The following is a 21,589-nucleotide window of genomic DNA, read 5'->3' as shown; positions in this document are numbered from 1 at the left end:
CCTAGACTACAAGATAAAACTCCTCTTTGGCAATTTGGAGCAAAGCTAATGGTATTGCTGGATGTCAGACCAAGGCAGAGTGCGGTCATAGTGGCTTTGAACCTTTCTCAACGTTTGTTGTTTTAACAAGATTCTAACTACTGCGGGCATCAGCTATCAGATGTGGGCGAAGCTAATCATATAGTCCTAAATCAATTGTTATATAATTAATCTAATTTACCCTACTTTACAGGGGGTTGGCGTGATTTTTGGCAAGGGGTAGTCACGAATTCGTTGTCCGTTGTGTAACTGCGTTACTTTGCAGGCCGATCTACCGAAACCCAAGGAGATACATCCCTCCACACGCCTGGATTCGTGAACCTCACCTTCCGCCAACCTTATGGCGTCTGCGCCACCATCACTCCCTGGAACGCCCCTGTCGTCATGGTTACGCAGAAACTCGGCCCTGCCCTCATCACGGTGGCAAAGAAGTTCGAGGCAGGCAACGTGGGGGTTAATTATACGAGTCCGACGTTGTCGTTGGACATGCCGTTTGGCGGGTGGAAGCAGAGCGGAGAGGGCAAGGAGCACTCAAAGTATGGGAAGGACGACTGGACGGAGCTCAAGTCTGTATGTATTGCTCTTTTGTTTTTTATGATTCTTTTGCAGCCCTGAATTTATCTTGTTTGACTTTTTGATTGAGCGCTGTGTCTGTTGTAAACTTATGGAGTACTATGTTTTAAGAAACCTGTAGATTATGGCAACCTTATATATAAGCTTCTCGACTTCTAGATCGCCTGGACCCTGGACGCCTACCAGGTTTTTTTCTGTCTTCTTGACTCTACAACTATATTGATATGAAATTGCGTCTCTAGTTGCAGCTTTTTGCCCTTCTCTTACAGGTGTATTTATTTTGCGTTAAGATATAGGAGATATTGACGGTAACCAGTTTGGAGGAATAATCCAATATCACCTTGAGGCCATCGTTCGGGAACCTCGGTCCTGCTTTTAGTTGGTTATCTGTTTTGTTCATGATCTCTCCAAGTACAAGCAAAAAGCCGAAATTCTTAAAGCAGTTTGACCTTATATATTTACTTCTCTCCGGTCTTCAGCTCCAAGATGGATAACATTAACGCATAAGTCATCAGCTATGGCCTCTGTTAATTATGAATCCGTCTTTCCTTCCTCTTCCAAGTTGTCTTATCCTCTCCAGTTATTTTTGCTCGCTTCAGCTTTAGATAATCTATATTGCATCCAATTTCTGCTTCTTCTTGACGCCTTTGCTTTGTGATGCGAATCTCGAGATAATAGTGAACGTACCACAGTCAATACAACAGCTGCTTTGATATACATCGAGAGTATGTCAACTTCATCTCGGATAGCCATTTGTCATAGTATAATCGCGGCATATAATAAGAGTTCACTTAGCACCTGTGATAATTAATTTTGAAGTGAGGACAGCGGATCGATCCTGCAATAGATTGAGTTTTTATTGGCAGGAGAGCCGAAAGTACTGATTCTGTGTTTATCTTAATGGCCATCAAATTACGGCGCTTGTTATAGTTTGTTCATCCTGTTGAGGGGATAATGTACGGTGATTTTATATCATTATTTGGCACACTCTTGATATTTAAGAGTAATGAGGCGATGTATCAATTGAAGATCTTGGTTCAAGGACTGCCTACAATAGATGTGTAGTGTGATTGAGCCTGAAGATAGGTGGTGCCTAAGACTTTTACTGGGATTGGAGATTATACCGATATTCCCCGTAGGAGCCGCTAGTTTAGTTTCTTCAGGGTAGTCATTATAACTCATAAGGGCATAAATGGTTAGAATACGAAATTTGCCCAATATCTCTTTAGATACCTCCTATGTACCCTGAAGTTAATGAAGCCCAAGGCGTTGATATAATTAAGTGTAATATATAATTGCTACTATATTCTTAAATTTACATATCTAAAGATATACTAGTTGCTCTAGGTTTCTCTCTTTTATCATTCTTCTGCTCCCCTCCCATGCAATTATGTTATTAATGTTCAGGATTCAAAGTTTAATATGCCTGCCAGAATCTAAACAAGCTTCCTAAGTACTAGGTCCCACTAAAACTCTCTGTTTGTTCCACATCCGGTGAGCCTTTCATAGTCGTCACACATCGCCGAATGTGTGTCTTGAATGGTCCTAGAGATTATAAGTTAGAAAAGAAACCACATCAGAATCAGGTATACATACTTGTGTCCTGCAGGACCTCGAGCCACGCTCGCATCAATGTAGTATTTCCCATCATCCCCCCAGAAGCATTGGACGTTTGTAAGATAGAGCGCATGATACCCTGCCTCGCAGTAAAGTTGGAGATGTTTATCATTGCGAGGGGCAGTGATAAGCCACATTCGATATCTATCCAAACCGGACTCAACCCAGACTTTGGTATAATGGACTGTCAATGAACAGTCTGCCCGTTTGTCGATTGCAGAACCTGATATATAGTTAATATATAAATATCTTCAAGACTGGGCACCGTACCAATAGAAATATCAGGAGTAGGATTAGCCACAGCTCCAGTAATGGAGGAGATGGCTAGAGCAGCCTGGGTAAGGAGAGTAAATTTCATCTTGATTGAGGTTGAGTGAGGGTGCTGGATGCTTGATGAATTGGAATAGAGTAAAGACAGAAGAAGCGTATCGTGCGGAATCAGGGCTCAACTTTATAGTCTGAGATATTTGTTCGCAACGATAGGCTTCTTGTAATTTGCCCTAACTCATTCATAATTCGTAGCATTACATCCAGGCTACTATCTTTTGCAGCTAATCAGTCGGTCCGTCTAGTAAAGCGAGAATCCTTCAGTCAAGGGCCGAGCACAGTCGCATGACTGTATTCCTTTTATGGGCCGCAAAGACGTAGTATTTATTTCGATAGGCAGTTGCAATACCATATAGAGTATAGGCTAGGGATCGAAGGGGTCCTTTTCAAAAGTGGATAGAAGGATTCTTTTTTGAAAGAGCAAAAACAACTAACTATATTGGCATATTTGTTAGCAAAACCCAATCCTAGAGCTGATTCATTACCGAATTAATGCAAGGGCAGAACCACAATTTATTGCGGTGTAGTTTAGTGAGCCTGTCAAAGTGGATAATTTATTGGAGTAGTCTTGCCTTATTCTCCATATATTTCAAAATAGGAAGTCCGGGTACCTGATCAAAAGGCCCGATAGTAACACCGCAGAATACGCCAGACTGTCGCCTTGATCCAGAAACCTCATTTCTACCATGATACTTCGCGCCCAGCGCTGGAGGCCATTGGATTTAAACCTAGCCCAAGTAACTAGGAGTAATTATAAATTGAAAGCATTGCCTCCAAGAATGCTCCAACTCTATACCTAACTCACAAGCATATTCAGTATTCATTCAACTTTCTTATTCAGCTGTATCAAGATGAAGTTCTCAATCCTTACTCTTGCTGCCACTGTTCCTGCTCTTGCTGCAGCTGTTCCTGCTTCTGTTGATACTGCTGAAGGTATTTCCCCCATTTTATCCAAGATAGAGGCCGTTTAGTACTAAATATTATCCTAGTCAAGCGCGCCAATTGCAAGTTGACCCTCCAATGGATATCCAACTGGAGTGAAGCTGCCTTGAGAAGATATCGAGTGCAGCTTATTACGAGCCCCCGAAATGATGCGCATCTTGATCAATATTGCAACCTCTTTAAACAGAGTGCATCTGGGGTTCAGAATGTGCAATGCTTCTGGACAGACGGAATGTTTGTAATTGACGATAGTCAAGGTGAAGGCTCTCCGGGTCATACGTAAGTACTACTATATCTATGTTTATATTGCTGTATTTAACTTAATGATTTTTAGTTTATATTTAAAGGATTTCAATAACGCAGCGCACTATTTTGAACTTATCACTGGCTGCGATACTGTTCGAAACCTCTAGACTGCAAGACACGCCGTCAGGGCCTTTAATAGAGCCATGTCTTGTGAAGTGTTATACTTCATGGTCAAGGGCCCTTTTGATGATCCACATACATTTCAGGAAAGCAACAGAGGGGCAGCTGACAATAAGACTGATAAACATGCAGAGTTAGATAGGGATAGTATAACTACAAGGACTGAGGATAGTTTGTTTTCTAATAGAGAATAGTAGTAGTAGGGATTTATTTTTAATATTTATTACTATTATAATCTTGCTTTTAGCCTAACCTAGAGGCTAGTAGTAGTTTAGCCTAAATTACTATTTAGGATTTCTAATATACATTAATTGGTATACAAGGGTATATATATAAAAGTAGGTCTAAGATATAAATAAGGGGGCTAAACTACTAATACTCAACTACTATTTTATAATAAAGACATGTCGGCTGAGATTGAGAGACTCACGCCCTTTCGATGGAAAGTGGTCCAGTGTTTGCTGGTCGCCGGCGAGACGCGAGGACCTTCCTCGTGACCGACAAACAATGGAAGACATTCTGCGACCGGCATAAACATCTTCCATGCTACGTGCCAGAAAACACAAATGCTATGCAAGCAGCTACTTGCTTCTGGAGGAATACATGTGCTTTTTGGACAAGGGTGAGGGCATGATGACAAAGAGCGAATCAATCTTGAAGGTCGGCGTTGAGAAAGCAATGGGTCAGGTTGTCTGGGATAAAAGTTCTTTCCTCGACCGCGGCGGCATTTATGACTGGGGAAGATCCGATATGGTGAAGGAAGGTGGTTGCAGCGACGGTGGTAATAAAAAGCTGCAGTGGTGATAGTCAATCGCATGGATCTCTTCGTTTAGACGGCCTGAGGAGCCAACTTCGGAAAGGATGATAGTGTCGGAAACTGTATCAACGCTGGTGATGATTGTAAACATGAGCGAACGGTGAATATGATTCGTCCTCGCATAATCCTTCCTTAGTTGGGCTAGCGGTTCACCTCATAACACGATTCCCAATCTGGGTTAAGCTTATCCTGTACCACATGACAACGCTTCCGCACTCCATTGAGATATCGACTTCGCCTATCATGTCAAACGCGGGGAACAAGTTGGTATAAGTCACCAAAACCCCTACCAAACCGTTATCATGCACGACGCGGGTCAAGTTATATAACTCGTATGACTTTCCCCACGTATCAATTTGCCTCTTGAGACAAATTCTTATTCACCCTCCTGTACTACCATCATCCTATTCATTATGCACCGCAAAACAAATCAGCCGAGTCTTAAGTCACAAGATACCAAAGAGGTCTCGGAAATGCCTGCCAAGACAGACGGCGATGCCGTCGAATGCGGATCAATTTCTCCTGGCGGCGTGACCGTCCAGACACTGAAGCCGTTCACGACATTATCTGCCCTCGGCATCGGCTATGGCACAACCAACACCGCCGTCGGACTCCTTCTCGTCCTTGGAAGTACTCTTCCAATGGGTGGATCACCTCTCTTCTTCTGGGGGTTCCTCGTCATGGCAGGTGTTGGTCTTGCAACAGCTACAACTTTGGCAGAACTCGCATCGGCCATGCCTCATCCCGGTGGACAGTATATCTGGGTCAATCGCTTATCCCCGCCTCGATATCGTCGCTTTCTGTCATACACGATCGCTGTTGTCAGTTGGCTTGCTGCGGTTGCAACAGGTGCTTCGGCATGTCTCTCAGTACCTACCGGTTTTTGCGCCATCATCTCTCTGCTGAATCCCAACTTTGTGTATAAGCGTTGGATGGGATTTGTTGGGTTTCAACTCTTGAATATCTTGACTGTCATTTGCGCCAGTTTTGAACATGCCCTCCCCAGAATTTCGAAGATCATGCTCCTCTTTAGCTGCATGACGATTGGTGTCATCTTCATCACGCTGTTTGCCATGTCCGATAGCCATGCTTCAGCGAAAGACTATTTCACAACCTCGGTTAATATCTCAGGATGGCCAAAAGGAATTGCCTTTATCATCGGGATGAATGGGGCCAACTGGAGTTTCTCATGCCTCGACGTTGCTACCCACTTGGCTGAAGAAATGCCTTCGCCCAGCACCGATATTCCCAAAGCTTTGATGTGGACTATCGTTGTCGGATTTGGGTCCGGGCTCTTGGTTGTGACCTCGGTTCTGATCAACGTACCAACTATAGATGGAGCCGCAGATAACTCAGCTCTTTCTCTATTCTACATGATTACCAAGAGCAAAGCAGCTGCTGTCGGCTTGTGGATTCCCGTTCTTATCACGACAGCTGGGGCGGTTTGGTCGATCCAGACATGGCAGTCCCGCCTTGCTTGGACCATCAGCCGCGAAGGTGGCTTTCCATTGCATCGTCATCTCAGCAAACTTGCACCTGCTCCTTTTCATACACCCATCTGGTCGTTGATCTGGTCTGCCTCTGGAACTGCCCTCTTCGGCTGTCTTTACCTTGGGTCGGATCTCGCCTTTAACTCTCTGATCTCGACGGGTCTGTTGCTCCAATACATTAGCTACAGTGTTCCCGTTGTATTAGTTCTTCTTCAGGGACGCAGCAACTTTCAGCATGGCCCGTTCTGGTACCCCAAGCTCGGATTGATTGCCAATATTGTCATGCTGTCATGGACAATGGTAGCTCTTGTTTTTTATTGTTTCCCTTACTACACGCCTGTTACGGCTGTGCAGATGAACTATGCCTCACCGGTTTTGGTCGGTATTGCTCTGTTGTCTATGTGCTTTTGGTTCTTCTATGCTAAGAAGAATTACGAGGTTAAAGAGATTTGGAATGCCTGAGAAATGGGACGGAGTAGATAATGCTTAATGGTAGTAACCTATAATTGCAAATGTATTTATGCAGCCTTATTTTTGACAGTTTGATCACCGACATTGAACAATCCGGTATGACGGCCTCTGGTAGTGATTCTCAATTGAACTAGGTTTATGTCAATCAATTGAAAGTTTGTAGTGTCTCCATGAGATACTGAGTTAGATACGGGTCCAAAACACGTCTCATGGAGGCGCTAAGTCAGATGATCTGAGTCTGGACCTGGTTAGTCACTAGCTACTCACTAGTTGTTGACTTATCGTAAAAAGCGGGGGAATCCACAAACTTCTGCTTGTAACCCCTTGCCCTTGTCACATTCTCTCCCGTCCATTTCCAACTGAACGAACTGCCAGATGCAATTAAACTACGTTACTGCCTGACTTATCCACAGTGACTATGCAACAATCAATCAAAGCTTCACATTCAAAGTCTCGCAATGGATGCCTCAGATGCAAAGCAAGAAAGGTAAGTACAGCCAGAGAAACTTGTGCCTATCTACTCACGTCTCGAGAGGTTAAATGCGATGAGCGAAAGCCCGCTTGTGCTCGTTGTGAGGACCAAAAATATGATTGCCCAGGATATGCACTCAATGTGCGTTGGTCACAAAAGCACCAGACACGACCAAATATTATCGAGAGCCCTTTGCGACAAAGGAAGGCAAAAAGTCGTATGAACGTCACTTCCAGTTCAGTAGCCGAAGGCTTCCACCAGATGAACGGATGGCTCGATTCTCCATCTCAGCTGGACTTCGTCATGCCAGCTGACATATTCAACATCGACAACATATCACAAGACCTCCTGGGGGGCGAGTCGTCGGCGCGCATCAACGATAATATTATAGATTCACCTGACGAGAACATGACAATTTGGACTCTTCCAGAAGATCCAGGATCAACATTCAACATTATCGAACCAATGGGAGTAATTGGCCAGTTCCTCGACAATACTGCAAGAAGCCCACCGTTTCAATTTGAGGCTCCGTCACGCGGAGAACAGTCCCTTATCCAGGTCCGGCATCCATACCCTGACCCGCATCTTCGCTTGTCCAACATGCCAACCACTTTATCTGAATATTTTTTTCGCGATGTCATCACTCTTTACTGTTCCTGGGATAGTGAACTCAATGTTATGCGCAATATCATTGAGAAAATGTGGCAGTCTTCCGGGGTGCTCTATCATACAATTCAGAGCATGGCTGCAGCATGCTTGTCAAAGGACTTCCCGCACCTGCTACGAGTTGCTCGTGAGGAACGTTCACAGGCACTTCATCTCGTGAACAATAGACCTCAAGAAGTGGAGAAGCAAGTAATGCTGCTTGCATCCATGCTTCTAGGCCATACCTCGAGCTGGTTGAGCCCTCACAATCTTGCAACCGAGACCTTTCGAGCAAGCCAAAGCATACTGGATGAAATTGCAACTGAGAATAATGACATTTCGGAGATGTCCTTCTTCAGAGATACCATGGATTATTGGGCCATGCTTCTGGTCTATCTCACGGATAAGAACGAGCTAGGAGAGTACCGTCGAGAGGAACGGGTTGGACCACCAAACTTGACGAAACCAATCGAACCACATCCTTACTCTGGTATCTCGCAGGATATGGTTCGCGCACTGACAGATACGGGGATACTCATATTTCAATACCGGAAACACATGTCCACCATGAAGTTCATGACTGAAAGCGATCTTGACGTGTTCAGAACTGCATTGCGTGAGGGCAGACGGCTGGAACGCATGTTTCTGGCACACCAAGTGCCAAGCGCAGTCCAGACCAAGAACCCTGGCGACCCGAAGACACCACTGAAGCATTTGGAGCTTATGGATGAAGCGTATAGATGTACAGGGCTGTTGCAGCTCTACCGCGTCTTTCCCGATCTTTTGAACGAACGATACTCACCTTGGAACAAGGATCACATTCTACGGCCTTTACCAGCACATCAAGTGCCAACAAAACAGGAGAGACAGCTATGGCTGACACAATTTGCTCTGCATATCCTTGGTATTTTGGAAGAGATTCCGTTTGAGTCAAGGACCCGCAGTGCTCAGCCGTTTGTTATGGTTGCCATATCTGGTGAACTCAGACAGAATTCTCACAGTCTTCAAGGGTCTGATGTCTCTATTACAGATACTGGCATGCTGAGCATTGATAGTGTCTCTATCGAAGTGGCCCGTGCCCGGAAGTTTGTGAGCTCCCGGCTATCAGCATATACACACATCTTGCCCTTGCGAAAGAGCCAAGTCATTTTGGAGCTCATCAATCAAGTTTGGTCAGCGATAGATGAAGGACAGGAGGATGCTTACTGGTTGGATATTGCATACGAGAAGAAACTGGGCACAATGATGGGGTAGTGTAGTTGGTGGTTGAAAGTCATGTCGAGGGAGTTCATGTTGCTATAGACAATTATATTTCACTGTCCAACATTCTACAGCTTTCCCTCCTTGGCACCGCCGGGTAGAGCGATCTTTGCAAACTTGAGCAACGTTTGATCAGCTGTGAGCTTGGTCTGGAGACGTTCTTCCGTGACGAGGAATGCCCGAGGAAACCACTCGCTGACATCCTCTCCAAGTATCATTTTTACCAACGCCTCACCCGTCAGCCAGCACTTGTCCATGCCATAACCGTTGAATCCAGCAGCTATCCACTGTCCATCGTCGCCAACAGTGCCCGTCAAAGACTCGGGTATCTTGCCTACTATAGGAAGTCCATCTGCTGTGTGTCCTTGAATGCCTGACCAGATAGCCTCGATCTCCGAAACGGTCTCCGATCCCCAGCCATCTAGAAACAATTTTGGTAAAACATTAGAAAGTGCCTGCCTCGCTTCTTTAGGAACATAAGTATCATCTGCAGTCAGGATGTCTTTCATATAAGCTGACTCATTTCCGATCCAAATCCTCTGTGTCAGAGCATTTTGCTGCAAATAATAGAGGCCAGTGTCGAAGAAGCCAGTTTCGGCATCCAGGATTGGCTTGTGAGACAAGCTCCAAGATCTTGTTCCTTTGTATTTTGGAAACAACGGTCCCGGCTTCTGAACTGACATTGTTCCTCGGAATGGATAAAGGCCTCCAGCTAAGTTGGGCAGCAAGTGCGCCGCGTGCCCATTCGTACAATGGATGACTTTTTTCGCTCGGATGCTCCCCCTTGGGGTAGTGATGGCGTAGGGATGTAATCCCTGAGAGAAGTCAACGCGAGTGACTGGCGTGTTTGTCTCGATATTCAGTCGATCAGAGTACTTGTCCAACAGGCGTTGGTAGATACCAGTGAGCAGTCGATAGGGCCAAATTGCACCAGCTTCATGTTCAACAGCCCCAGATGCATTCTTGATATTCCATCTCTGTAATATGTCAGACTTGCTGTAACTTCATTACCGCATGAACTTGGAGCATACCTCTGGAACCTGGCCTCTTTCAATTATACGGTGATAAGCGCTGTGCTCTGGAACTTTGTCCTGGAAACCCAGAACCGAGCTCTTCGCAGAAGCCCATGTCTCGTCGTCTCCAACAGCCATGACTTTCAGGACATCTCGTATCTGGCACTCTTCTTGCAAAGCAGAATCGAATTCTCTGACCAGTTTCATCAAGTGCTCAATATTCATGATGCTAAAGCGAGTGATCTCCCTTGCCGCTTCAGTTCCATGCTGTTTAGCCAGGGGACCGAATGTATGCCCAGATGCTGTGACAAGATGTCCCCCATTGCGTCCTGTTGCTCCACTGACAAGAGTGCGGGCCTCAAGCACCGTTACACGTGAGTTAGCTGTAGATGGGTGTTCGAGGAGTGCCTTTGTGACACTACAACCAGTAATGCCGGAGCCAACCACCGCAAAATCAGTAAACTCTGCAAGATCCCTCGACTGTATCGAGGCCAGAGACGGATGAGGAGGAACCTGCCAAGCTGACACCGTTGGATTTGGCCTGGGTAGTCCCGGGTCTTGAAGGATTGCCTTTGACACACTTTTCAGAAATCGGGCTGTAGCTGGGTCTGAATTCCCGTCAGTAAGTGAGCTTGTGTTCCAGGTCATAGGGCATACTGAGATACAAGTTCAGCTCGTCGTCCGAACCAGGTCTAATTTGGCTTTCAATCTGTGTCTTATCGGTCGACATGTCTGCTGCTGTTCTGCGTCTAGCTAAGTGAAAAGTGAGTAATCTCTCTTTCTATATCACGCTGGACAATGTCCAAGCTAGGACGTGGAAGTGACTGCACCAGCTGAGGACAAGGTACCAAGGTACCACTGCCTGCTTGTCTAAGTCCGAGTTGAAATTGTGCCGACGCTGCGACTTACTGTGTTTGGTAAGTGTATGCGAGGTAGATAACGACAACGGAATGCGATTGGCGGCGCCAAGCATCTCCCCACCTTCAACAAGCCATGAATTTCCAACTAAGCTTAATCCGAGATAAGCCACAAAATAGCTTCCATCTGAAGAAGCATTGTGAGGGGTAATAAGTCATCCCTACCTCAATCTCATTGTTAGTCTCGTATGAGTTAAATCCGGCAAAGTTCATGCGAAACCGGGGAACCAAGTACTACTCATTCTCGATCCTATTTCATACAGAGCACATTTCTTCTACGGTAGACTTTTCGATCCTAGTAAAAAGGATATTACTACGTTTCGCAAATCTACCAATACCCCTTACAGTTCACTACTAATTCATTCTCAAAATGGGGGTTTATATCACCGACCTCACCGAGGCAGACATTCCAGGAGCAGTAGAAGCAGTACAGTAAGTGTGAAAGATGTCTGTTAGCTATGTAGCTGCTGACTCGGCAGGCAAGCCTTTGTTGGAGATCCTTATAACGTATGGGTTTATGACCAAGCGAAAGTGAGTGAAGAACATCCGCGATGGAAGCTTTTGCCAATGTTTCTAATGCTGACGCTTATGCAAGTTCGACCGCCAGCGGAACTTTGAATCTCTTGCCATTCGAATGAGGTGGGGAATGCGCAATGGAATCTTTCACGTTGCCAAAGAAGGAAACAGTGATAAAGTGCTGGGCGTAGCGATGTGGTTGCGTCCCCAACCCGCAGATCAGCCTCCAACATGGAGTGACTGGTTCGAGAGCTGGAAGCTATACTTTGGACAAGTACGCATGAATATGTGGTACGGCCGTGGAGGATTAAATGTCAAGGTATGTTGCCCGAGATCTTATCGAACACAAGAGGTTTCTGACCAAGACCAGCGATATTATATCTGGAAAGATGCCCAGGCCAGTGCCCAGTCGACTCTCTGGACAGACCCCCGGGGCTACTTCTTTCTGAACATCATGGTTGTTGTCCCCGAGGCTCAAGGCAAAGGTGTCGGGGCAAAATTGATGAAGGCTGTCACAGAAGAAGCCGATGCCAAGGACATAAGATGCTACTTAGAGTCAAGCCGTGACTTCCCCAACGTAGCCATCTACGGACGTCTAGGGTTCAAGTTCCAGAAGGAAATGATCTGCGATGATGACGGGGATGCAATTAAGCTGTTTACAATGATAAGGGAACCTCATGCTGAGCCATCCAGTGGGAGGTAGATGGCAAAACTAGGTAGGAACCAGTCCTTCGAGAAAGCATGACCACATTATATCTTTATCTGGTATTTAGTGCCTGTGGTAATTTGCTCCTTTTCGTGTTTTACCTAATAATCAGAGATAATATTAGAACAAATTTAATAGGATCGTGGAATAACAGCAAACACTCTACTTGAGGATCCCAACATATCGAATCACAGTGCATGCCACGCACAGCTCATTAGGTCAGCTTCAGCGCTGCTCTGAAGCTTATAATGATGTGTATTGTTTGTAGCAATATGTACTATTGCTGCTGGAAGCTGTCGGTGGTGAGGCAGAAACCCAAAATGCAGCGCTGCTGTGACAAGATCGTCAAGAAAGCAGGCCCTAACACCTCCTGTTCTTCGGACTATGCCGTGTTTCTGTCTGAGCTGCTCCTCAATCAAGCGCGTTGAGAAAAGACCGCAGTGCCGCCATCTCATCCGTCTGAATCGCGGAGAAGCCAGCCCGGAGCAGCCGTCCCCAAACTTTGTCAGGGTCCTCCAATGCAGCGCTGTCAGTAAAGCCTGGAGAGGCGACACTATCGAGAGTATTGACCCAGAGCGTGATTCCGGCATCGTGGAATTGCTGCTTCATGGCATCGACCTGCGAGAGGTTCCGAAACGAGGCTTCGCAGATTAGGGGCTTCAGCTCAAGAGCAAGCTTGGCCTGTTCTCGCCAGTCATCATGCTCGAGATGGGTGTGTGCGATGGATGGAACGTTATGCGTGGTGATATTGGCTTTGATCCAGGCTAGATCAAGTTCCGTCTTTAGATCAGCCCAGAAATCCACTTGCTTTTCGATACCCATCTTCTGTGCATAGTCCAGCACTTCTGGGATGACATGACGATGCTTGATATCGAGGTGGATGAAAATCTTATTGCGGGTGAGTTCAAAGACGTCACGTAAGCTGGGCACCTTTTCCCTGGTGAATGGATTATCTGGGCCTCCATCACGGTTTCTCAGTGAAAGCGATATCAGTTCTTCCAGAGTCAACTCTTCTAGCTTCATATCGATCCCTGCCATCCGATCCAGGGTACTATCGTGTAGTAGTACGAATTCGCCATCAGCGGTACGGCGTACGTCTATCTCGACAACATTGTAGCCAGCTTCCATGGCGCGCCGGATGGAAAGCAAGCTGTTCTCAGGAGCTTCATTCCATAATCCACGGTGTGCGACAATTGCACACTGGCGATGAGGATCAGCGATATATTCGATATAGTTCATTTTCGCTGCGTCTCTCTCATGAGGCTTTTCCAATAAGTCAAATGCAATCTCAGCCATAAGAAGTCGGTGAGGTCGTGAAAGGAATCCAAATGGCTGCTTATTGGTGGCTTGCTCTCTAACTTTGTGCTGTCGTAGTCGTGGTGGGTCTCTGAAGAGTGAAGACCAAGCAAGCCTGACCCCAGCCTGCTTCTTCTCAAAGGTTTCAACAACCAATCGACCTACGGCCTGCAATTCCTTTAGGTAGAGATTCGTCTTTTGTTCACACGGACATGCCACCTCAATATCGACCAAGAGGCTTGTCCCCATCGCAAGTCACACCAGGAACCATGGCTACACTTGAAATGTGAAATGGGGAGAATGCCTGTTCTACACAATGTGACAGGCGATGTTTACTCAAGATCTAAATCGCATGTTCAAAACCCTCTCGGGAAGGTCAAAGAGGAAAGTCCTATCACAGCAATAGTCATCAAGTGTTGCTATAGAAAGAAAAGCGTCATGGATGCTAAATGACGCTTATTATATTCTAAATGCCAGCATAACGCAAGAAGCGATGAAGTCCTCAGTAACACAAAACTATTTCTATACCGGAGTAATGGTCTAAGATTCCTTCTTGGAAGCGGCGGCGGCGGCAACTCTCCTCTTCTTAGCCATGGTGTTGAAGAAAGTTCCAAGACAGAACCCAACCAAGCTGAAGAAAGGAGCCCATGCCTCTTTTGGTACGAACAAGGTTGCAATTGTGATCAAGACTGGGTGCATGGCGCACATAGCTTTTGTCATGGGCACCAAACCGGCGCGAACTGCAGCTCGAGCCTGTTCAGTTGTACGCGCGCCAGCAATGACGGCCATTGATGCAAGATAGACAGTATTTTGAATGGGGAAGAACTGTAATAGGTCAGGTAAGTAGCTGACAGTTATTGGTGGCGACAAGATAATCTACATACCAAGAGCATAGTGATGAGGTTTTGCAAGACTACTCGTCCTGGGAGACTTCGTTGTAGAGTCGTGTTGAGAAAGTGGGTCAGTGGTGCCGCGATACACGCACCATAAAACGCCATTTGGGGGACACGGGCAGTAATTGTTGGGCCGTAGCCAGGGAGCCCATAGGCAAACCACGATGCTATAATCTCCGTCAAGGCTGACAAAGACCCTTGAGTGAGCATCTTCGTCCTCAGTGGCTTTGACTGTAATTGTTTGAGGTATGCCTATGTTGGACATGTCAGCATTATCTACAAAGATACAAAGTACTCAAAGCATACACCCAACAGCGCCTTGGCGTCGATTGTAGATTTGCCATTTGGCGTATACGTTAGAGATGACATTTTGTTGGCGTGGCGCGACTTGTCTCTGTTGAGTTTCCAGGGCGCAAGTGGGTGTGAGGCTAGATACGATAAAGACAGTTGAGAAGTGTGAAGTTGTCCTTGTTTGATGACGGATAGGAGAAAATTAAAGATGCCTGAGGCTAAATATCCTCCCTCATTAGCCGCGCACATCAGCCGGCGCCTCGGTCCGAGCTCCCCAGACCCGCTTCCCCTCTTATCGGAAGATTAGTGGTATAATGGGAATAACAGAAAAGCAAGGGTTATTTCCAGCTAACCTAGACCTGAAGTTCAAAACACAAATGCCAGGAATGTATAAGAGCCTTACTGAAATACTGGCTGATGAGCTGTAACAGTGTTAAATTGATAATAGGACCTTTTGAGTTAATTTCTATAGCTTGCTAAATAGAGAATATAACTTGTTGAACTGAGGCTTGGCTGAGCCACTGTTAGCAACTGGAAAGTTGGAATATTACTCATTGGAAGAGAAATCGCGTCACGAGAAGTAAATGGAGAATTTGACATCTAAGATTTACCACAACACAATGTTAAAGATTATCTGCAGTAAAGATTTTAGTATAGTTGGGTATGATAAAGACCAGCTACTTAAACGTCACAATGGCAGATACTATCCCTGGCACTTGTTATGTTGTTGATCATTGTAAATAACAGACATCACCAGAGGCATGCCCTCTCCCTTCTCCTAAACATTGATTATTGTCTGTAATGGACCGGTTGACATAGAAGACGAGTTTAAAAGTCGACTCAAAACCAACAGCATCGTCTACAGAAAGGAGACAACAATATTGCAATATATAATACCATCTAAGATAATCGATCTGGCCATTCGGGATTACTGGAAGACAAAAACACGACTAAGACTGGCTTATTTCACCTGCTGTTATACCCAAAGGAAGTGGGAGGAGAGTTTGCTGAACGATGTTTAGCTTGCTGTAAGTTATCTAGACCCGGAATACTAAAGGCTTGATGAAACCAGCAGTGCCAAGACCAATATATAGCAAGGCTTTGCGCTGCTAATTCTTCAAGTTGACTACTCCGCAAGGAATCAGAGAGCTAGTTGTAACATATCTTGAGCTTGGAGGCAAGATGGATTCTCATATGAGAGCTGTTTGGTAAGTGCTATTCCATCTCTACATTGAATGTAGAGTAGCCCACCACGACGAAAACAACAAGCCAGACAGAGAAAAAGTTTAAGACAAGTAACAGATCAGAAAATAAAAGGCCAAAGGTTGACAACTACTTCTGGATCCACCTTTGACCTTAGAGGGAGACTTAAACAGGATAAGGCCTTCATCCGATCGATGGCAAGGAACCGAGAGCAGTGACAAAATCCGTGTTATAAATGACATGAAGAAACAAAGGCGAAAGTATTCCTGACTTTACACAAGTCCAGACGGGTAGAAGAAAGGCAATGGAACAGGCGTCATTAGTTGACTGTGCCACTGGCACAGCCTTGACGACGAAGACCCAAACCGTTGAGAAGTTAAATGAGTCGATGAATGAGTGTATATTTAGGTCTGTTGAGGAAAGCTATTGTTGAAGAATAACATCGATAAGCTTGTTTTACATAGCGCGCTTGTTAAGAATTCCTGAGCCTCTTATATCATGCATGATGTGCTGCATCTGGTGTAGAATAACTATAAGTGGAGCACCACAGTCCTTCTGCTTAAATGAAAACGAATCGCTCCATCTGCAAGAAGAGAAGCGGAGTAGATACCACATCGAGACTCGCCGCATGAGAAGGTGACATGCTTATTATTAAAGGTGTTGGCCTATAAAACTTGGTGGCCTGTGATGACCCAGGTGAGTATGCCGATCTTCCCGCCACCTACTCAAATACCAATCAATCTTGTTAGCCTTTGATTGAGAATGCACTGGCTTAGCTACTCCTCGTTTCAGTGGCCACTCAGGAGCAGTGTTGTTCGGATCGGGGTGTGAAATTAAAATTGCTCGTCAACACTACGCAGAGGAACGCTGCCATACCAGCAAATTCCCCAACAACAGCACTACTGGTGCTAACCCTTTCGCTTAATGACCGATCATTTACTAAACCATGCGCCAGCAATTGCACTATTATGCCGATTTGCCGGGTGGCACGCCAGTAGCCAATGTGAGGGTCGAGACCATGCGGGAGGAGTTGGAGTCTCCCCACGATTGGTGGGCATTACCCATATTTCCCCATGGGGAGCCAGGGTGCGGGGAGAAGCCCTCCCTCACACGGATTACCGGCATCATAGGCCACCCAATATCAGGAGCTGATTACACCTGGTTGGCTTACTATAGCCAAGGTTATCTTAAATGGGAGATTTCTAGCTCACCTCTCTATATACAAGGTGAGTCGTGAGGGGAAAGGTAGCTCTGAAATTCGGTAAAAGCATCGGCAGTTACATTGCTTCCTTATTTAATATGCAAGCCTTGCATATATGTGAGTAGATGTTAAATACAGCATGTCGGGAAGTCTGATTGCTGTTTAATACTTCATCGACATAGCAGTGAAAGAACGAGGAAAGTGGTATCACCATGGAGATGAATTCTAATAACGAGGTATATCATTTACAAAAGCTCATCGCAGCTTGCATGCTAATGGTAATTGCAGGAGATCCATGCCATTGAGGCGGAGCTCCATACTGAGATTCTCCCTGGCACAGAGATCATGAGAGATGTTGCTTCGCACCATTTTGTCAAGGATCGCTCGGGTTCTAATCGTGTCCTTATTCCGCAACCCTCAGACGACCCTGCTGATCCTCTCAACTGGTCACTCACCTGGAAAATGTTAGCCATCACTGGGGCCAGTATGACCTCATTCTTCCAAGGCTTTGGGCCATTGTCTCTTGCACCCATGTTTCCAGACTACATTGAAGCGTTTCACTGCAGTCTAGCAGATGCTGTGCAGTTCACCGGAGTGTGTATCTTGGTTCTAGGTTTCAGTAACTTCATATGGTACGCTCGTGGCCCCGAGCCGAGAAAGCCTCTTACAAGTCAGGACATCACTAAGAACTGTTGATAGGGTTCCATTGAGCACTTCATTTGGCAGGCGACCGGTATACATTGCGTCTAACTTAATCTGCCTGGCCTCTATGATTTGGAGAGCTCGTGCGCAGACTTATGGCAGTTTCATGGGAGCTTGTGTGTATGTTTTCAGGAGCAAGGTTGACAGAACACTTTCTGACTGTGATACAGACTGAATGGTATTGGCGCTGGTCCTGCAGAGTCAATCCAACCTGCCGTCATTGCTGGTAGGCCATCACACTAAACATGTTAAGGTATACACATCTAATTGCTTGTTAGATATCTTCTTTTTGCATGACAGAGGCAAGTGGAACACCCTGTACTGGGTCGTCTACATGGGATCATTGATGATTGGTCCCATCATCGGCGGTTCCATGGCTCTCAATGTTGGCTGGCGCAACTTCTGGTGGTTCAACGTTGCCCTGGGTGCAGTTGTGGTGATTTATATCATCTTCTTATTCCCAGAGACTAAGTTTGTTTTTTCATGAACATGCCGAGCCCCAACTAACAAAAATTAGGTGGCACCGCCCCCATCCCAATGAGATCATTGAGGAAGCCAGAGCGAACGAGAAGATCGAGGGTTCGGCCAATGCGAGCCACGCCGAGGCCTCCAGACCTAATAGTGATGGTATAACAGAGCACGCCACCAGCACCGAAAAAGAGGGAGCAACCCCGGAAGGATTTGCCGATCTATCGACAAGCGAGACGGCTGCAAGAGATCCATATCTCGGGCGAGGAAAGCCTGCAAAGTGGCAGTTCCGGTTCTTCCAACCCAACCCGCATCCTTTCAAGGCTATCCTTTTGGACCTATGGATCCCTTGGAAGCTGTTCGCATTTCCCATCGTTCAATTTGCCAGCTTCGTTGTCTCTTGGAGCTGCTCTTCTTTCCTCACCATCAATCTAACCCAAAGCCAAGTACTTGCCGCGCCACCTTACAACTTCTCTACTCAGACCATCGGCTTCACCAATTTTGCTATCTTTGCTGGAGCTTTGATCGGCCTGGCAACTGGTGGTCCTCTGTCGGACTGGGTGGCTGCCAAGCTCACTGCAAGGAATAACGGTATTCGTGAGCCAGAAATGAGATTGGTTGCCATGATCCCATTTGTTCTTATTATGTACCTTGGCAACATCATCGTCTCGGTTGGATATGAGAACCATTGGCCATGGGAGGTCATTGTGCTTATCGGATATTCTTGCGCCGGCATCCAAGTTGCAGCCCTCCCCAGCATTTCAAGCACGTATGCTGTTGACAGTTACAAGCCTGTTGCTGGCAGCTTATTTGTCAGTATCACAGTCAATAAAAATGTTTGGGGTTATGGATTTAGTAAATTCATTACGCCTTGGAGCATGAAGGCTGGGTAAGTTATCTACCAATTTCTAAATCTGACTGTTACTGATTCTTGCAGATTTATCCCACCTATCATGACCAATGGAAGCTTGGTTTTCCTCTGGTGTCTGTTTGGTGTTGTATTCTACTACTACGGCAAGACATTCCGTCGTTGGACCAGAAATAGTAGTGTCCATAGGCTTTAGTTCTTTGGCAGATATTATAATATCATTCAATGGACATCCTAGTTAGATAATAACAACCGGAGATAGGCTTTTGTCTCTGAATATCTTTAAACTCTCTTTGTGCAGATGAATGTTTAGCATTGTTAAATAATGTCTATGAAGCCCCGGCCTCACTTTTACCAGAAATGCTGAAGGCATCTAAGAACCTTTTGTAATTAACTCTAACATGGGCCTTTCAAATACATACAGAGGCGCCTTAAAGCGAGAACCGCCATCTATCTCCTTCGCCTGCCGCTTCAACTTGTTCCTCTTCTAACCGCCCCTTAGCCGCAAGTTTCTTGTTAAGCCATAGATACTGCCCATTGGACACAATCGCAAATACCAAGGCAATGGATGCCAGTGTGAGAATGACCGTAAACCCTGTCCTATACAGTGGCGCATCATGTGCTTGGAAAATCTGAGCACCCGCCAAACCAGCCGCGTTGGCAGTCATGATAAGGAGAGCCATCGTGATGGACCGTTCTGCAGGATTTCGAATGTTGACGGCAAGCCAGGAACCGTTCAAAGGATGAGCGACAGATCCCCAGAGCGTGGTACAAGTGAGGATGCCATATTTGAGATCGCGATTGGTGCTTGCGGCCAATTGTCTAGTCGCGAGACAGAATGCAAAACTAAGAACAGTAGCGAGAAGAATCAGAAACCCTCGCCTCTGAGTTTTGTCTGCAATCCATCCAAACGACAGATTTAGCACGATGACAATCCAACCGCCAACAGAGGACAGTGCGTTTGCTTGAAGGCGATCATAGCCGTAGCTTGCAATGATGGACGGTTGATATGTTCCGAGTGGTGAGATAATGGCGATGCAGCAGAAGGATACAGTCAGCTGCGGGTAAATACACCACCTGGAAAACGCGGACTTGATGTCAACCCACTTGACATATTTGTGTCTTGGACCTTGGGTAGGATTGTCGATGGTAATACGGTTGGTGAGGATGTGGATTTCTTGTGGTGTGAAGTACAAGTGACCAAAAATGTTTGACGGGTTTGCAGGAGAATTTGGCATGAGAAAGGCGAAAACAACACCGATCACTATTGTGATGATACCCTCGAGAAGGAACATCCACTGCCAGCCAGACAGTCCTGCTATGCCTCTCATCTGGAGGATACCGTAGGCAATAAGACCACTTGCCGCCGACGCAATCATGTTGCCAAGGAAGAAGGCAGTGAAGCGTCTGCTGGTCTCATTGCGTTTGTACCACTGCGTCAGAGTGTACAAGCCAGCAGGAATGAAGCCGGCTTCCAAAAGGCCGAGCAATAGTCTAGTAGCATAATATGCACCAACACCTTTTCCTTTGATGAACGCTTGAAATGTGGCGACCAAGCCCCAGCAAAAGATCTGGCAGCTGATCCACTTCTGGGGACCCAAGCGATAGAGGACAAGGTTGCTCGGCAGTTCTAGCAGTACGATTCCCAGGCTGAGGAGCTGGTTTCCAATGTTGAACTGGAATTGAGTGATGCCCACTTCAGGGAGGAAGAAGTCTGTGAGGGCGTTGCCGATGTTGCCCCGGTCGAGCTGCAAAACGAAGAAGCCGGCGATAAGCAGAGGCATGATAAGAAGATCCAGCTTGCGAACGAGAGCACGTTCTTCGGCTTCGGACCAATCAATTAGGATCCGCTGCTCAGGGCCATTGGAATCATTATCGCGACCCGAACTGTAGCCATCCACAGTGGATGGAAGTGATTCCTTTTCGATCATCATGTCTGAGAGTGCAATTGGAGGGACAAGGTAATTCTGAGTGTTGAAGCAACAATATTCTACAATCGTTAATGGCACAAGACAGAGACCACATAATAAATAATTCTTGCAACAGCCTCTTTTACATCTCGCAATCATGATGCGGCATTTCGCAATACTCCAACTTCCAGTCTATCGCACATACGTCTTCGTCAACTCACAAAGTAGCTGAATAAAACAATCTGTAATACCCTGCAACAATGGAAGTCGCTGCGTTGTCGAATCGAACGAACCAATGAGGCCATGATCCGAGCGACAGCCCGGTCTTTCTGGCTTGCTTAGCGTTATCATGAATGAGGGCTAGCTTCGATCTGTCAGACGCCATCGACATGTGAATCTTGCGTGCTTGGAAATATCAAATCTGGGACCAATGGAAGCATCATCCGAGGCACACTAAAAGCTGGAGTTAGTTAGTGAGTGGGGGCGTTGTCCTGACAGTAATGGAGCTTTGCATTTACAACCAACA

The 21,589-nt window shown here is 46.1% G+C and overlaps 10 protein-coding genes across 10 annotated transcripts; 5 read left to right on the top strand and 5 right to left on the bottom strand.

Moving 5' to 3' along the window:
• Positions 1–2,078: 2,078 nt before the first annotated feature.
• FOIG_13675 (uncharacterized protein) lies at positions 2,079–2,587 on the bottom strand (the record flags this gene model as incomplete). Its single annotated transcript, XM_031214835.1, has 3 exons — positions 2,079–2,157; positions 2,209–2,452; positions 2,500–2,587. 3 exons carry the CDS (start codon positions 2,585–2,587, stop codon positions 2,079–2,081), a joined length of 411 nt encoding a protein of 136 aa, XP_031055351.1.
• Positions 2,588–3,407: 820 nt separating this feature from the next.
• FOIG_13674 (uncharacterized protein) lies at positions 3,408–3,911 on the top strand (the record flags this gene model as incomplete). Its single annotated transcript, XM_031214834.1, has 3 exons — positions 3,408–3,489; positions 3,546–3,777; positions 3,833–3,911. The coding sequence occupies 3 exons, from the start codon at positions 3,408–3,410 to the stop codon at positions 3,909–3,911; spliced, it is 393 nt and encodes a 130-aa protein (XP_031055350.1).
• Positions 3,912–5,154: 1,243 nt separating this feature from the next.
• Positions 5,155–6,693, top strand: FOIG_13673 (uncharacterized protein; the record flags this gene model as incomplete). Its single annotated transcript, XM_031214833.1, has 1 exon — positions 5,155–6,693. The coding sequence occupies one exon, from the start codon at positions 5,155–5,157 to the stop codon at positions 6,691–6,693; it is 1,539 nt and encodes a 512-aa protein (XP_031055349.1).
• Positions 6,694–7,025: 332 nt separating this feature from the next.
• Positions 7,026–9,603, top strand: FOIG_13672 (uncharacterized protein). Its single transcript, XM_031214832.1, has 2 exons — positions 7,026–7,189; positions 7,238–9,603. Exons 1-2 carry the CDS (start codon positions 7,121–7,123, stop codon positions 9,071–9,073), a joined length of 1,905 nt encoding a protein of 634 aa, XP_031055348.1. The 5' UTR covers positions 7,026–7,120; the 3' UTR covers positions 9,074–9,603.
• On the bottom strand, positions 9,097–10,886 carry FOIG_13671 (uncharacterized protein). The gene is made up of 3 exons (XM_031214831.1): positions 10,750–10,886; positions 10,111–10,700; positions 9,097–10,056 (listed from the first exon to the last, which is right to left on the bottom strand). Exons 1-3 carry the CDS (start codon positions 10,820–10,822, stop codon positions 9,148–9,150), a joined length of 1,572 nt encoding a protein of 523 aa, XP_031055347.1. The 5' UTR covers positions 10,823–10,886; the 3' UTR covers positions 9,097–9,147.
• A 267-nt stretch (positions 10,887–11,153) lies between these two features.
• On the top strand, positions 11,154–12,361 carry FOIG_13670 (uncharacterized protein). The gene is made up of 4 exons (XM_031214830.1): positions 11,154–11,441; positions 11,489–11,540; positions 11,605–11,844; positions 11,896–12,361. Exons 1-4 carry the CDS (start codon positions 11,380–11,382, stop codon positions 12,226–12,228), a joined length of 687 nt encoding a protein of 228 aa, XP_031055346.1. The 5' UTR covers positions 11,154–11,379; the 3' UTR covers positions 12,229–12,361.
• Positions 12,362–12,642: 281 nt separating this feature from the next.
• FOIG_13669 (uncharacterized protein) lies at positions 12,643–13,470 on the bottom strand (the record flags this gene model as incomplete). The annotated part of the gene is made up of 1 exon (XM_031214829.1): positions 12,643–13,470. The coding sequence occupies one exon, from the start codon at positions 13,468–13,470 to the stop codon at positions 12,643–12,645; it is 828 nt and encodes a 275-aa protein (XP_031055345.1).
• A 597-nt stretch (positions 13,471–14,067) lies between these two features.
• On the bottom strand, positions 14,068–14,789 carry FOIG_13668 (uncharacterized protein; the record flags this gene model as incomplete). The annotated part of the gene is made up of 3 exons (XM_031214828.1): positions 14,068–14,352; positions 14,412–14,672; positions 14,727–14,789. 3 exons carry the CDS (start codon positions 14,787–14,789, stop codon positions 14,068–14,070), a joined length of 609 nt encoding a protein of 202 aa, XP_031055344.1.
• Positions 14,790–17,258: 2,469 nt separating this feature from the next.
• On the top strand, positions 17,259–19,402 carry FOIG_13667 (uncharacterized protein). Its single transcript, XM_031214827.1, has 7 exons — positions 17,259–17,351; positions 17,404–17,747; positions 17,815–17,937; positions 17,988–18,043; positions 18,096–18,288; positions 18,335–19,174; positions 19,223–19,402. The coding sequence occupies exons 1-7, from the start codon at positions 17,328–17,330 to the stop codon at positions 19,347–19,349; spliced, it is 1,707 nt and encodes a 568-aa protein (XP_031055343.1). The 5' UTR covers positions 17,259–17,327; the 3' UTR covers positions 19,350–19,402.
• Positions 19,403–19,584: 182 nt separating this feature from the next.
• FOIG_13666 (uncharacterized protein) lies at positions 19,585–21,084 on the bottom strand (the record flags this gene model as incomplete). The annotated part of the gene is made up of 1 exon (XM_031214826.1): positions 19,585–21,084. The coding sequence occupies one exon, from the start codon at positions 21,082–21,084 to the stop codon at positions 19,585–19,587; it is 1,500 nt and encodes a 499-aa protein (XP_031055342.1).
• Positions 21,085–21,589: the final 505 nt, after the last annotated feature.

Source organism: Fusarium odoratissimum, assembly GCF_000260195.1.
Source record: "Fusarium odoratissimum NRRL 54006 unplaced genomic scaffold supercont1.35, whole genome shotgun sequence".
NCBI lineage: Eukaryota > Fungi > Ascomycota > Sordariomycetes > Hypocreales > Nectriaceae > Fusarium > Fusarium odoratissimum.
Note: the sequence above shows the minus strand (reverse complement) of the source record. Positions and strands in the feature narration are given on the sequence as shown.

Bases quoted from the DNA above. Each gene is read 5' to 3' on its own strand.
- FOIG_13672 (XM_031214832.1), top strand. From the start codon at position 7,121: ATGCAACAATCAATCAAAGCTTCACATTCAAAGTCTCGCAATGGATGC. The intron at 7,190-7,237 runs GTAAGTACAGCC...ACGTCTCGAGAG, and splicing joins TCAGATGCAAAGCAAGAAAG to GTTAAATGCGATGAGCGAAA.
- FOIG_13671 (XM_031214831.1), bottom strand. From the start codon at position 10,822: ATGTCGACCGATAAGACACAGATTGAAAGCCAAATTAGACCTGGTTCG. The intron at 10,701-10,749 runs GTATGCCCTATG...ACGGGAATTCAG, and splicing joins CGAGCTGAACTTGTATCTCA to ACCCAGCTACAGCCCGATTT. The intron at 10,057-10,110 runs GTATGCTCCAAG...GACATATTACAG, and splicing joins AAAGAGGCCAGGTTCCAGAG to AGATGGAATATCAAGAATGC.
- FOIG_13670 (XM_031214830.1), top strand. From the start codon at position 11,380: ATGGGGGTTTATATCACCGACCTCACCGAGGCAGACATTCCAGGAGCA. The intron at 11,442-11,488 runs GTAAGTGTGAAA...CTGACTCGGCAG, and splicing joins GGAGCAGTAGAAGCAGTACA to GCAAGCCTTTGTTGGAGATC. The intron at 11,845-11,895 runs GTATGTTGCCCG...GACCAAGACCAG, and splicing joins GTGGAGGATTAAATGTCAAG to CGATATTATATCTGGAAAGA.
- FOIG_13667 (XM_031214827.1), top strand. From the start codon at position 17,328: ATGGAGATGAATTCTAATAACGAG. The intron at 17,938-17,987 runs GTATGTTTTCAG...ACTGTGATACAG, and splicing joins AGTTTCATGGGAGCTTGTGT to ACTGAATGGTATTGGCGCTG. The intron at 18,289-18,334 runs GTTTGTTTTTTC...AACAAAAATTAG, and splicing joins TTCTTATTCCCAGAGACTAA to GTGGCACCGCCCCCATCCCA.